Here is a 12,674-nt window from a genome sequence, read left to right as displayed (position 1 = left end):
ATTAACACATGCAGAGACTATGTATGCTAAACTGCCTTTAAGGTATCCTGTTCAGTCTTTCTTGTATATGCTTATAAGGACCAAAGGTGGCTTTGGCACTTATGAGCTGGTATAAGTCATACCAAAATAAAATGCTCTGTAATTTCTCCCTTTACAGGTGAGCACATTAAATTATCAATCTGTCACTAACTTGATGTATTTTGCAGTAAAAATAATTATTAGGCGTAGACTATGTTATCCTATTTAGTTGTTTTCGTGGCTCTGACCAACCCACTTCTTTCCTAGATTGAAAAATAATAAATTTTCATGAGTACCAAAATCAAGTTAAACCAGCACAATAAACTCTTGCGCATTAAAAGCAAGTACTACAGTAGCAGTGCATGCAAAGGCCTGTAAATTGATGGATGTTGTGGTTGAAATATTATTAGCAGAAAAATGCAAAAAGAAATACACATATAATGTGTTCACCTAAACTAGTAAATGTCAGAGTACTGATGATCAACAGTAGATTTAATTGCAGTGGTATTTGGAGTACACAAACTGACTATCAAATAATTCCTTGACAAGATAGTCATCAGCATTGCCATCCAAAAATTTCATCCCATATTCATCAGTGGACCAACACTTCTGATAATTACCTGACAAACCATTGAGACGTTCAAATGGCTTCACTGGAAGTTTTCTACCACCAACTGACATGTGTACACCATCACATTGTGTAGGCTGCCTCAGGAACTGACCTAACATCAAGACAAATAATATAGTGTGAGAAAACGGTCAATTACGTACACACAACTATATTATTAAACTACTGAGATTACAGTTGTATTGTACTGTGCCAGTCTACAGGAGTAAGCATAAGAGAATTGTATCTCCTGGTATTCTGCCTGACAGTATTTTAATCAGCACAGTACTAACTACATAATAGTTTGAGGCCTACTACAAGGATCTTTGTGATTTAAAAAGCCGAGGTTTTTGTCTGGATGCTTGCTTACAGTTATCGTTATACAATAGTGGTGCTTGGAGATCTGCTTTTACCACGGTCACCATGGTGCAGGGCTCCTGGGATGCTTGGCAGTACCATGTATCTTCATCACTATCAATGAACCACCTAATTGAGTTCTAAAATTCAAAGGCTTATTAGCAGGAAATATGGGCATAGCCTCTTTTAAAGCTACGAAGATCTGAGTGAGTGGTCTCTAACTGACTTAGAAAATGGTGTGGGTGTATTTATACTAGTAGATGGATGGATTGATCGTGGGTTGAGTATAACATCATATCTTGCACAAAATGTAAACCCACAATCACTTTTCACATTTTATTTATAAAAGGAAGCTCACTGATCTGCTGTGAGATCTGCAATGCTACTCAACACAGGGAACCTCTCCAGAGGTCTCTTAGTGATTTTAAAGACCTCATTATCTCCCAAAGATCAAAGGATTTCATGCATACCATTTTCTAATGGTTTTAACAGCCATTTCCATTTAAAAATATGCATATACTCACCGTTATGATATATACAAACATAATATTATATAGTCCATACCAATCATTCCATGAGTCTTGCTGGATAGTCCAACTTTGACAGGTACATAGAAGCCAAGATAATGCTTCCTAGGACAGACGGAATATTTGGTACAGTTGAGTTGTGATCTCAGTACAGCAAACTGGACAGTGTCTCCCACAACATTAGTGATCTGTACTAGTGTCTGGTTCATGGTGATCACAAATGTCCCATCTTGTGTGGTAAAGCTGCCCTCGTTATTCCATGACACACTACCCTCACCTGTGGGGGACCACATAACATTCACTAAGAATTGTAGTACTTGAGGTTGGTTACCAACCACCAAAAACTACCAAGCAGAAACCAATCTCAACATATCCTTGGTAGTTTTGGTTGCGTATAATTAAGCGCTTAAATCCAAAAATATAATAGACTTGGCTTGGCTTAGTTACTCTCTATGGCCTGTCTGGTGATATAGATAACTTCACCAATGATGAATTTAAAATAGAATCTAGAAACAGCAATATAGCTAACAAGAGTTTTACACATAAAGCCACATTTAATCTCTACTTCATTATTGTTTCAAAATTTCTATGTAGTTCTCATTCATTCAGTTTAACGTTAAACAGACCTATAACAGCCACTCCATTATCTGCAGTGATCAGGAATTTGGTCACCACTCCAGTTTCACAACTCTGGTGACTGATTGAGATGGAACCAAAGTAGGTTTGGTCAGATCCTTTGAACACTGTACCAATCAACAGTCCATTAATAGAATACTCTACATCAGATAACAAATTATACACTTCTCCCTCCATTCCTTTTAAGGTATAGCACAGCCAGTCACCAGATAGTGTCTCCACTAGGAAGTGAGGATCACTGGTCACTCCTGACAATGAAAATAGTACAGTCTAACAGCAGTACAAGCGTCACTATCGTGTACAGAATATTAGCCACCTGACTAGGTAACTACACACCAAGTCTTGTGATCAAGTCTGAGAAAAATGGTTTTGGTAAGGTTTGTTTTTCACAACAAACATATCAACATGCTCAACTAACAGAGTCGGGTGGTCTGGTAAGCTCTGGAACTTGTGATATAGAGGCCTGGAGTTTAAAAGCCTTATTTTAGCTGGTTTTGAGCCCTTACTAGTCTGTAACTTCACCTCAAAATTCAATTGTTGGCTACATGCCCTGGAAGGTGAACTATAGCATTGTAAAATGTGCCCATACTGATGAGCTCAATCATTGTTATTTGGTCACCTACAGCCGTTTGAACAACCATCATTTCCAATGCTTAGGAAAAGGCATTAAGTCTAGTTTTCTCAGACCTGGTCATGCACATTATAATTAATAATATTATATAGCAAAGTCTGTTATAGGTTGTGAAGGCAGTCATTCAGAATTACATACCTCCAGGTGGTCTAGACGGAACCACTCGACCATTCTATATAGACAATACACAAATGGTAAGTAATTAACTTGGTGTCTGATTTGGGTATATAAAACATGCTACAAAAGTATGAGTGTCTAAACTAAAAGAGCTGATGTATTAGGAGCAACCAAATTAATTGTTTTACTGTATACGACAGAAGCTTGGCAGTACTACTTATAAATTTCAACGAATTTGGCAAATTTGTCAAACTTCATGGTGTATTATTGCATGGCTTATGGTAAATTCACCCAATACTTTAGTTGGCCAAACTACTTTACATGCTGATTTGCCACACTTACTTTGTGCCAAACTTTTGTCATTGTACAACTTTGAGCAGTGAAAATTGACAATTTTGGTCCCATCTTAAAATGATCTACCTTTGGCTTGATGACAACTTCTCTAAGAGTCATCGCTAGTCACTTGATCACTATTTTGTCAGGTGCACTTATAAAATTAGCTGCCAGTGCAAAAAAGTGGCCAAGTAATTAGCCAACAGCAGTTCAATGAAAAGGTTAGGGAGGAAACTGGATTTAGGGAAATACCATATATAGCAAATGTGTAAAAGATCATGAAGAAGCAAAAATCCCCCCCCCCCCTCAAATTTTTGGATGATATACAATCTATAAAAGTTTCCTCTCCACTACTGTACATATATAAATTTTTGAGATACGTAATTTTTATGGATCAACTAATTTCAGGATTTTCGCAGTTTTATTTTCAAGGATCACTCTTTCTTCACTGAGGTTACCTATTAAGCAGTATAGAGCTAACCCTGATAATCATTAATTTTTGAGGATGAAAATTTTGTGGAAACTGTGAAATCTGCAAAAAAAAATTACATATTTCAAAATTTTGTATGTATACGGCAGTATAAGAATCAAAGTAATAATTTCTTCACTTTTTATTTGGTTTTGTAGGTGTAGCTAATTACCAGCTACTTCTTTTTTGTGAACATGCTATTTTTGGCCAAGTTGTTTTCACATGAGTTAAAAAATATTTCTAAGAAGAAACTTAGTGGATAAAAGACAAAACACCGTTACAAGAATTGAACACTTTGGTGCGCTATCCAGCAGTCTATCAGCAAGGGTAAAGCCTAACCTATAGGAACCTTGAAGGTGAATACTGTACTGTTCACTTAATCATTACAACTAACCCCATCTGTATGTCCTCTATCATCCACTGACTCCAGATTACCTAGAGTACGGTTCTCACATGGCTTCACCACCACCAGGGATGTCAAACGTGTTACAAACTTGTACTGTAAGGATAACTGTAAAATTTTATTCTCTAATGCTTTCTTTTCTTCTCCAGATAGCTTCTTTACTTCTTCCAATGATTGTTTTATCTGTAAATAAGCCCAGGTGCGTTCCACCAAGCTAGTCCCATCAGCACTATCCAGATTTATAATACGATTAGATCTCATTTTGTGCTGCGTTGTTGAGCTGTTTATAGTATTAATTTAGAACAGAACTGAATATCAAGTTGGTGTGGTAATATGTTTCACAAATGTGCAGGCTTGTGCTAGATGAGTATAGCTACATCTTACCTAACTTGTGTGATGTAGGATAGTTATGCCAACTAATCCCTCACAAGTCTATTGATCTCAATATCCCAATATAAAATAATTGCATTGTATGTGAGTCCTCAGGTGGGTTTGAGCAAGTCAAAGGGCAAATGACATCATATTATTACTTTCATGATCTTATGCTGACAGTTTAGTTATACAATTATTATATCAGTATGTTGTGGGCTTATTTTTGCAGTTACAGCTATGCTCAGTCACTTCCTGGATGAAAACTCACATCCTGTGCCTAAGGGTATGATACTGAGGGGAGTGACATTCTCCACAACCGACTCCACATAGCTACACATGCATTCTATACAATGCACCTCCAAGTATGCTGTAGCTACTGCATGTGGACAAACGGTCTGTGTAATGTGGGACATGCTTCTGATATCACGTGCCTAGGACACCCCTATGTATACGTGATAATCGTTTTTATAGCAGCCATATAACTCAATGCCGAACACCGGATGTTACTATACTTTGTCCTTGGTGATTTTATTTTTCTCACCTATGGCTTCGAATACGTACCGGTTAACGCTACCTATAAAAGGTGTGGCAGCCAGGCCTTTGCAACAAACCAGTAAACCTGAATTAAAGATAGTTAGTAATGAATTTCAGCTCGCGACTGCTACAACAGTTTCTACTACTGTTGCTCACAGCAACGATCTTCACTTCAGCTATGGCATGCAAGAAGCTGATTTTAAACAATGGTCCAACAGGGAACGTTGAAGCCTCTAAGGATATCATGGAAACGGGACGTTATACGGTCAGAACCAGGCAAAGAACGAATTCACAACCTGTTCAAGCTCTGCTGCACAAATTAGATGGTGCAAGAGACATCAACTACCACTCAATGTGGTTTACTGCTGTCTTAGAGCCAAGAGACCTCAAAAAGGTACAGTAAACTGTTCAGTACAGATACTGCATGGATTATTAGCTAATACACTATAGCAAGAGTAAACAATAAAGTTTATTATTTACTCTTGACTGTAGTTTATTATTTACTCTCAACTATAGCTATGTCTTCTTCTCTTTTAGCTGTGCCGCAGCCAACTTGTTATATCAATTAAAGTAATGGAGGAAATGGACAATGGTTACAAATGCAACAAGCTAGTAAAAGGAAATCCAAAATTTGTTATTTCTTCCAGTTACATTGTGATAATCAAGAAACAATCCAGCTTATCAGGAATGGTGAGTGTAGCCACTATTATGACTGTGACTATAGCTATCTGCGCATGTATAATATGGTCCCTGGTGGCAATGAGATCAGGACTATGACTATTGTTTTACATTACAGATGCCAGTTATTGTTACTGCTTCAAATGACATGAACAATTCTGTGATGATCACCGGAATAAGAGAATTTCAAAATCGGAACCGTCGTGGAGCCACAATGAGAATGAACCATGATGGAGTCAGGATGGTACGTGTACTGTAGCAAGTACAAATAATACACGAGTGTTAAATGTGTAATTTGTCACATTATAGATGTGTGACCAAGCAGCGGTAGACTACATTGAAGAAGATCAAGAGGTTAACATGTCATCTATAACACCATTATGGCATCTGGACAGAATTGATCAAACTGACTTACCTCTGGATGGCCTGTTCTCCACTCCTAATAATGGCTCAGGAATTGATATTTATATATTCGACACTGGTTAGTGGTGAAATAAACTAAATACCATATTGATCATCTGGCTAAATGTTTGCTACAGGAATTAGATATGATCATGATGAATTTGAGGGGAGAGTCAAAAATGATTTTTATGACCCAGTTGATATTTTAACTGGGAGTAACCAACAAGGAAGTGACTGTCAAGGGCATGGAACTCATGTTGCTGCTTTAGCTGCTGGAAAGACATTCGGAGTTGCTAAAGGAGCCACACTGTATAGCACTCGGGTTCTCAGTTGTTCTGGGTCAGGATCTTACTCAAATGTTCTTCTTGGGATAAACCATGTGATCGGGGAGCAGATAGTTAATAAAGATCGGAGGATCATCATTAGTATGTCACTACGAGGTCCTATAAGTAGAGCTGTCCATGATGCTATCAGAGATGCAACAGAGGAGGGAATCTTAGTTGTTGTTGCTGCAGGAAATGATTTCAGTGATGCCTGCAGGTAACAATAGAAATTGTTAAGTCTTTGTTTTGTATTAAGTTACTACAAGAATGTGGGCGAGCACAACTAGCTATAAACTGTGTTTATGATGTCATATTCGTCACAGGTTTTCTCCTGGTGCATCACCTCTTGCTCTCACAGTTGGCGGAACACAGCGAAATGATGACATTTACCTTCGATTATTTGATGGCTCCAACTATGGCAGTTGTGTTGACATATTTGCACCAGCACAAGATATCCGTAGTGCCTCATTCTCTACTCAAAATGGTGCAACAACCTTTACCGGTACCTCTCAGGCCACACCCCTAGTGAGTGGAGCTGCTGCCATCTACTGGAGTATGAACAGGATGGCCACTGGACTAGAAGTAAAAGAAGCCATTCTTTCTTCTTGTACTCGAGACAAACTCAGCATTAACAATTTTGTGCCTTCTGAGTTTCATGATCAGTCACCAAATTGTCTACTACACATTGACCCCCTTCAAGTTCCAGCTGAACCATACCAAGTGTTCTCATCAGTGCCATCAGCAGAACTGCATACTTACATTGAAGATATGGAGGACAAATCTTATGAGCTGATCTACATTCACAGTCACAGTATCAATTCCTCACACTATTACAGCTTAATATTCAAGTATATGGCTAGTGTGGAATTCAAAACACTAATGCATGGCAAAGTGAAACAGATTAAGAGTATGGTAGCTGACCATGAGGCTAATGGTTATCAAGCCACACTCTTGTATGACATGAATGGCATTGACTACATTGCTGTAGTAGAGAGAACAAGTTTGACTCACTTTCAGACATACAGGACTTCTAGAAGAGACCACAATAAAGCGTACAAGTCAAAATCACTCAATAATACACTGCTGAGCACCACAATATCTCTGACCAACAAAGGATCACCTAGATACAGCTCGGTGTATGCTCAGGGTAACACACTAACTCAGCATCTGCCAAGTATAAACATAGACAAGCTAAGGAGTGCCATTAACAGACGATTTAAAGGAGGATACTACTTGAATCATTTTAGCACAGTTCCTACCAGTACTGTCCAGTATTCACTTGTATTCCATGAGATGACCAAAACACCTGATAATTACATTTTAGTGATGGACACCACACCAGACCAGGTGGAGGATGTTATACAAAGTCAACTCATGAATGGATTCACTCCATTAGTTGTGGCAGGAGTGAACACTGGGGACGGCTTGAAATATTTCATGTCTTTTGAACTGTAAATACTTAGCTACAACATCAATGATCATTTCTTTCTATAATAAATTTGTTTATCACTATATATAACCATATTTGTATTGAGGAATTATATTATTTCATTAATTTTTAAACCAATAGTTCTTGTACTGTTGTACGTGTATTTTCATTTTAATTATCAATTAAGTATTTAAACTTTGCATGTGCAACATGCCAACTGTATAGCTTGTTTTCATGAACTAGCATAACTACAATTATTAACTTGAGAGTTTTGAAATTTGAGTAAATGAGGGAAAACATATTTTCACAATAATTATGGTCATATAACTATGTCCTTCCAAAATTTTCAATCTTAACACTTGTAAATCACATTTCAATAATCATGACTGCTAGAGCAGCAACACAGCTATATAGGCAAATACCTTCGGTACAGCAAAAATACTTGTATTGCATGGCCCTTGCATGCATTATACAGTAAAATATTAGAGCCTGAAACACATGGTATATATGACTATATCCATTTGTACTAAATGCAGTTCTAGACATATAGTAAAGCAAGAGTTCCTGATCACTTAATCATTTAACGGAGAAATTTTATTGTAAATGAAACAAAATTTTGTGGACCTGCATGTGTAGCTAATTTGATGATTTAGGAATTAATCCCACCACTATTAGGCATAATTGTGATATTCCTAATTCTCTAGTCACCATAGCTCCATTGAGAAAGTCTAACACTGTGCATGCATAAATATAATCAGGGCTGTAGCCAGACTTTTGTCTGGGTAGGTTCTTTTTAGAAGAAAATTGGACCTTTTTATATGACATGATTCAGATTATGTTAGGGTGTGCACCCAGCATGCAAAGCATGCTGAAACTAGGGGGTCTGGGGGTATGCCCCCCCCAGGAAATTTTTTGAAAATAGATACTAAAAGGTTGAATTTAGTGGCATTTTAATCAATAAAAATAACAATTTTTTAGGTAAGCTGAAGACCAGCTGTATGGATGATATCTGGAAAATATTTCTACTGCTACTGTAATTATACCATCTGCACATGCATGTGTCTAAATATAATATATTGGAATGTCACAGTGAATAAGAGTGGGAAAGATTGAGCACTCTGCCATGATCAACAGGGGTAGTGGAGCAGAACAAAGAGTGTCTTAAACAATGAAATTTATACATTGTATGGAGTTGAAGCATGGATGCTATTCGTGGGCTCTGCATGGAGGGGCTTGTCCACCAAAATGTTATATTTTAATCAAAGCTCGGTTTAGACAATCTACATGTAAATTGAGTAGTTTTTAAAAGAAAATGTAATTGTGACTGTTCTATTAGAGTGATTGTTCTATTAGAGTATATCGACCTTGCATTGCAAGCACTGAATGAGTTACTCGGGGCACTTAATTTAGCTTCGGTATCTAGTAAACTGTAGCTAATGGACTTTTGCTCCTGAAAATTTGGACTTGTATACTAAAATCATAGGTAAGGAATATATAATCTATGCTAAAATTGTGGACCTTTTGCTAAAATCGTGGACCTTTTTACTGAAATTGTGGACCTTTTTTCCAAGAGGGCAGTTCTTCAGAACCCCCCTGGCTACGGGACTGATAATTGATGTCACTGAATTCCTTCAATCACTGAATTCTTTCAATGATTGAAGGAATTTTGTCCAGTGACAAAATTCTGTAACACTAATCTGATTGGCTAAAATAGTGTGGTGTGTTTCTATTGGAAGTACATGTCTGATTTGACAACTAGTGTTACCATACTGATAGATACCCATAGCATAGCAACAATATGGTTGCTAGGTAACCATTGTTATGGTAAACATCAGTTTGGGACCATAACAATGGTTGTTAAGTGTGATTAATCTTTTGCTGTGGTTATTTTTTCGATTCTGTTGCTTGGTAACAGTTGTTATGGTTGTTGGATTATGGACAGCATGCTGTGGTATTCGGGATTAATGGTTCTCGCATTGTAAACATAGTGCTCAGCTTTGCCTTGCACTATTTTACTTTCCTATTTACAATGCTCGCACTAATAATCCTGAATACCACAGCCATCCATCCTATTACATACAACACAGAAAAATTTGGAATTTTCAACTAGCCATAACACATCGATAAAAAGTACTGAAACAAGCTGGAGTAGTGCACGATATTAAATCACAGTAAAACAATAAGAAGTGTTATATCCCTACTGTGCATTTCCATTATGGTATCTTGAGCACAGTAGGGGTATAACACTTTTTATTGTTTTACTGTGAATTATTACCGTGCACTACTCCAACTTGTTTCAGTACTTTTTATCGATGTGCTATGGTCCCTACTCTAGTTGAAAATTCCAAATTTTTCTGTGTACTTGTTTGTTAACTTTTTTGTAAACAATAATTATGACTGGTAAGCCCACGCATACCGCATCTGAAATGGAGCCGCGCGCCCCAATTATCGTCTGAAAAATGAAGTATCCATTACGCTTCGTTGTCAGCTATGTTCAACCCGTTACGCAGCATTTCGAATCAAGAACTGTTCGAAAAGCATCTCTGCAATCCATGCATACTGAACGAAAGAAAGAAATGGTGCCGCGTGCCCCAGTTTAGTATATCTATGGTTATAGCAATAATTATCATCTGAAAAGTGAAGTATCCATTACGCTTCGTTGTCGGCTAAATTCAACCCGTTACACAGCAGTATGAATCAAGAACTGTTTGAAAAGCACCTCTGATATCAAAATAGCCACTATGACAAATATGGACGATTTCCGTTATGAAGGGAAGCCATCACGTGCTATCGCCAAATCGACACTTCGCTGTCAGCAAAGATGAATGGGACACAAAGAAGGACACTGGTAAGTCCATGAAGAATGCATTGTGCGTACTGTGGTATGCCAAAAGGCACCTGTCGAGCCGAAGCGACGTCAAACAGTGAAAAAATCAAGCCCGTAGCCTTAGCCGTTATCGAGTTACGCTTGTCTGAAGGCAGTTAGTCAGTTACTTACTTACTCAGTCAGTAGAAAATTCCGTTAAATAAATAATTTTTTAAATTCCGTAGCAACTTGTTGAAAGCGTTTTGGGTCGATCTGAAAGCTTGTTTGGGCTTTAAATTAGTTCGAGAATTAGTTTCACCTAACCAATAGCTACTGCCTGATCGTCGTTAGGGGAAATTGAGGCTGTATTTTGGGTGATATTATTTCGTGGGCCATGCCTACTCTTTGTGGTCCCTACTGTACACTACTATCATAGTGTATGATACAGTGGAACCTCAGTTATCCAGACCCCACTTATCTGGATTCTCGGTTAACTGAACTACGGAAATGACTGCTCTGTTAGAGTAGTGACTATTCTATTAGGGTAGTTGATAATTTAAAAATGTTCTTTAAGTTATTTATGCACAGTTTCAGAGATTGGACTTTTCAGACTTATGGACCACCCCTGCATGGTCCCAAGGGGTTTGGATAACTGGGGTTCCACTGCAGGCCTTAAATTAACATGCAGTCAACAGACAAAACTGCACAAATAGCACAATGTCTGCACATACATAGTTTTGGGTGGACACACATGTCCTTGCAAAACCAATAGTGGTACCATAAAAGCTGATGTGTACATGTTTGTTTGTAGTGCTAACAATAACTGTCACTTGGTTGCTAGGAGATACTACATTTTCCCAACCCAAGGATTTACCGATGCCACCTCCCCTTTGTGTACTGCTATCACCAGCAGCTGTTATGACCACAGCCTGGTGATATGTTGCAGCTATGTGGTTCGAAACTTTCAATGAAAACTCCCTATTCCAATTCCAGCAGTGTATATAAAGTGCTCCTCTAGCTCATGTCTGTACAATATGACTCTATGTCTGTACATTTGTGAATATGTAAGGACATTTGTCCTCAGCACCTTAAAAATTAAATTAAGGCCTGCACTGTACAAGTTGCTAACTTTTATATCACATATTCTAACAAGTGACTACCTGAGACATGTTCCTTAATGCTGCTAAAATATATCTATCTAAACTTTCTATGCTAAAGAGAATTCTCCTTACTTATTAATACCATCCAAATGAATGTTCAATTTCACTGTACGTAGTAGAGCTGTTAATATTGAATTTACAAGATCACATCTGATCTGTAGACTGCTGCAACTTATGAAGCTTGTCAAGGTGTGCAGTATTTAGATATGGTGTTGTGTGAGTCATTGAGATTCTATCCTCCTGTACCTAGGTAAGTTATAGTTGTTGTAGTTTTGTATTGTGCATTGGATGATAAAATATATTTGTGAGTGTTGTGGTTTATTATATAGGACAACTAGGATAGCTCTTGAAACAGTCGTCATTAACAATGTGATGATTCCTAAAGGAAGCCTCATTGAGGTTCCCATTGAGTACATTCACCGTAATCCAGAACTGTGGCCAGAACCTGATAAATTTATCCCTGAAAGGTATTGTGTGTGTGTGTGCAACCATATATGCTATACCATCAATACGGTAGGTTCTTACCAGGAGAGAAGCAAAAAAGGCATCCTTGTGCCTTTTTACTGTTTGGTGCTGGCCCTCAAAATTGTATTGGTCTACGATTTGCGATGCTTGAGGCAAAGATGCTACTGCTCCCTATAATCAGACAGATGAAGTTTGTTGCATGTGCTGACACAGAGGTTTGTTACACATCATACTAGTGGGTTGTAGACAATACTTGTCATGTCACAGATACCATTGAAACGGAAGTTGGGCCTCACCATTGTTCCTGAAAATGGCATATACCTGTTGTTACAGTCTTGGTAGTGTCATCACAACTTTAGTCATGACCAGGGCCACCCACAGGGGGGGGGGGGGGGGCAACTGGGGCA

General features: G+C 38.0%; 3 protein-coding genes across 3 annotated transcripts; 2 read left to right on the top strand and 1 right to left on the bottom strand.

Annotated features, from left to right (window-relative positions):
• Positions 1-407: 407 nt before the first annotated feature.
• Positions 408-4,359, bottom strand: LOC136261063 (inter-alpha-trypsin inhibitor heavy chain H3-like). Its single transcript, XM_066055030.1, has 5 exons — positions 4,090-4,359; positions 2,915-2,948; positions 2,136-2,393; positions 1,547-1,786; positions 408-740 (listed from the first exon to the last, which is right to left on the bottom strand). The coding sequence occupies exons 1-5, from the start codon at positions 4,357-4,359 to the stop codon at positions 511-513; spliced, it is 1,032 nt and encodes a 343-aa protein (XP_065911102.1). The 3' UTR covers positions 408-510.
• Positions 4,360-5,069: 710 nt separating this feature from the next.
• Positions 5,070-8,031, top strand: LOC136261537 (uncharacterized). Its single transcript, XM_066055551.1, has 6 exons — positions 5,070-5,398; positions 5,542-5,694; positions 5,801-5,926; positions 5,992-6,163; positions 6,222-6,624; positions 6,731-8,031. Exons 1-6 carry the CDS (start codon positions 5,111-5,113, stop codon positions 7,860-7,862), a joined length of 2,274 nt encoding a protein of 757 aa, XP_065911623.1. The 5' UTR covers positions 5,070-5,110; the 3' UTR covers positions 7,863-8,031.
• A 2,552-nt stretch (positions 8,032-10,583) lies between these two features.
• Positions 10,584-12,651, top strand: LOC136262028 (cytochrome P450 3A19-like). The gene is made up of 5 exons (XM_066056160.1): positions 10,584-10,684; positions 11,964-12,052; positions 12,132-12,269; positions 12,320-12,482; positions 12,535-12,651. The coding sequence occupies exons 1-5, from the start codon at positions 10,658-10,660 to the stop codon at positions 12,607-12,609; spliced, it is 492 nt and encodes a 163-aa protein (XP_065912232.1). The 5' UTR covers positions 10,584-10,657; the 3' UTR covers positions 12,610-12,651.
• Positions 12,652-12,674: the final 23 nt, after the last annotated feature.

This window comes from Dysidea avara, chromosome 7 (genome assembly GCF_963678975.1).
Source record: "Dysidea avara chromosome 7, odDysAvar1.4, whole genome shotgun sequence".
NCBI lineage: Eukaryota > Metazoa > Porifera > Demospongiae > Dictyoceratida > Dysideidae > Dysidea > Dysidea avara.
This window is presented reverse-complemented; position numbering and strand designations above follow the sequence as displayed.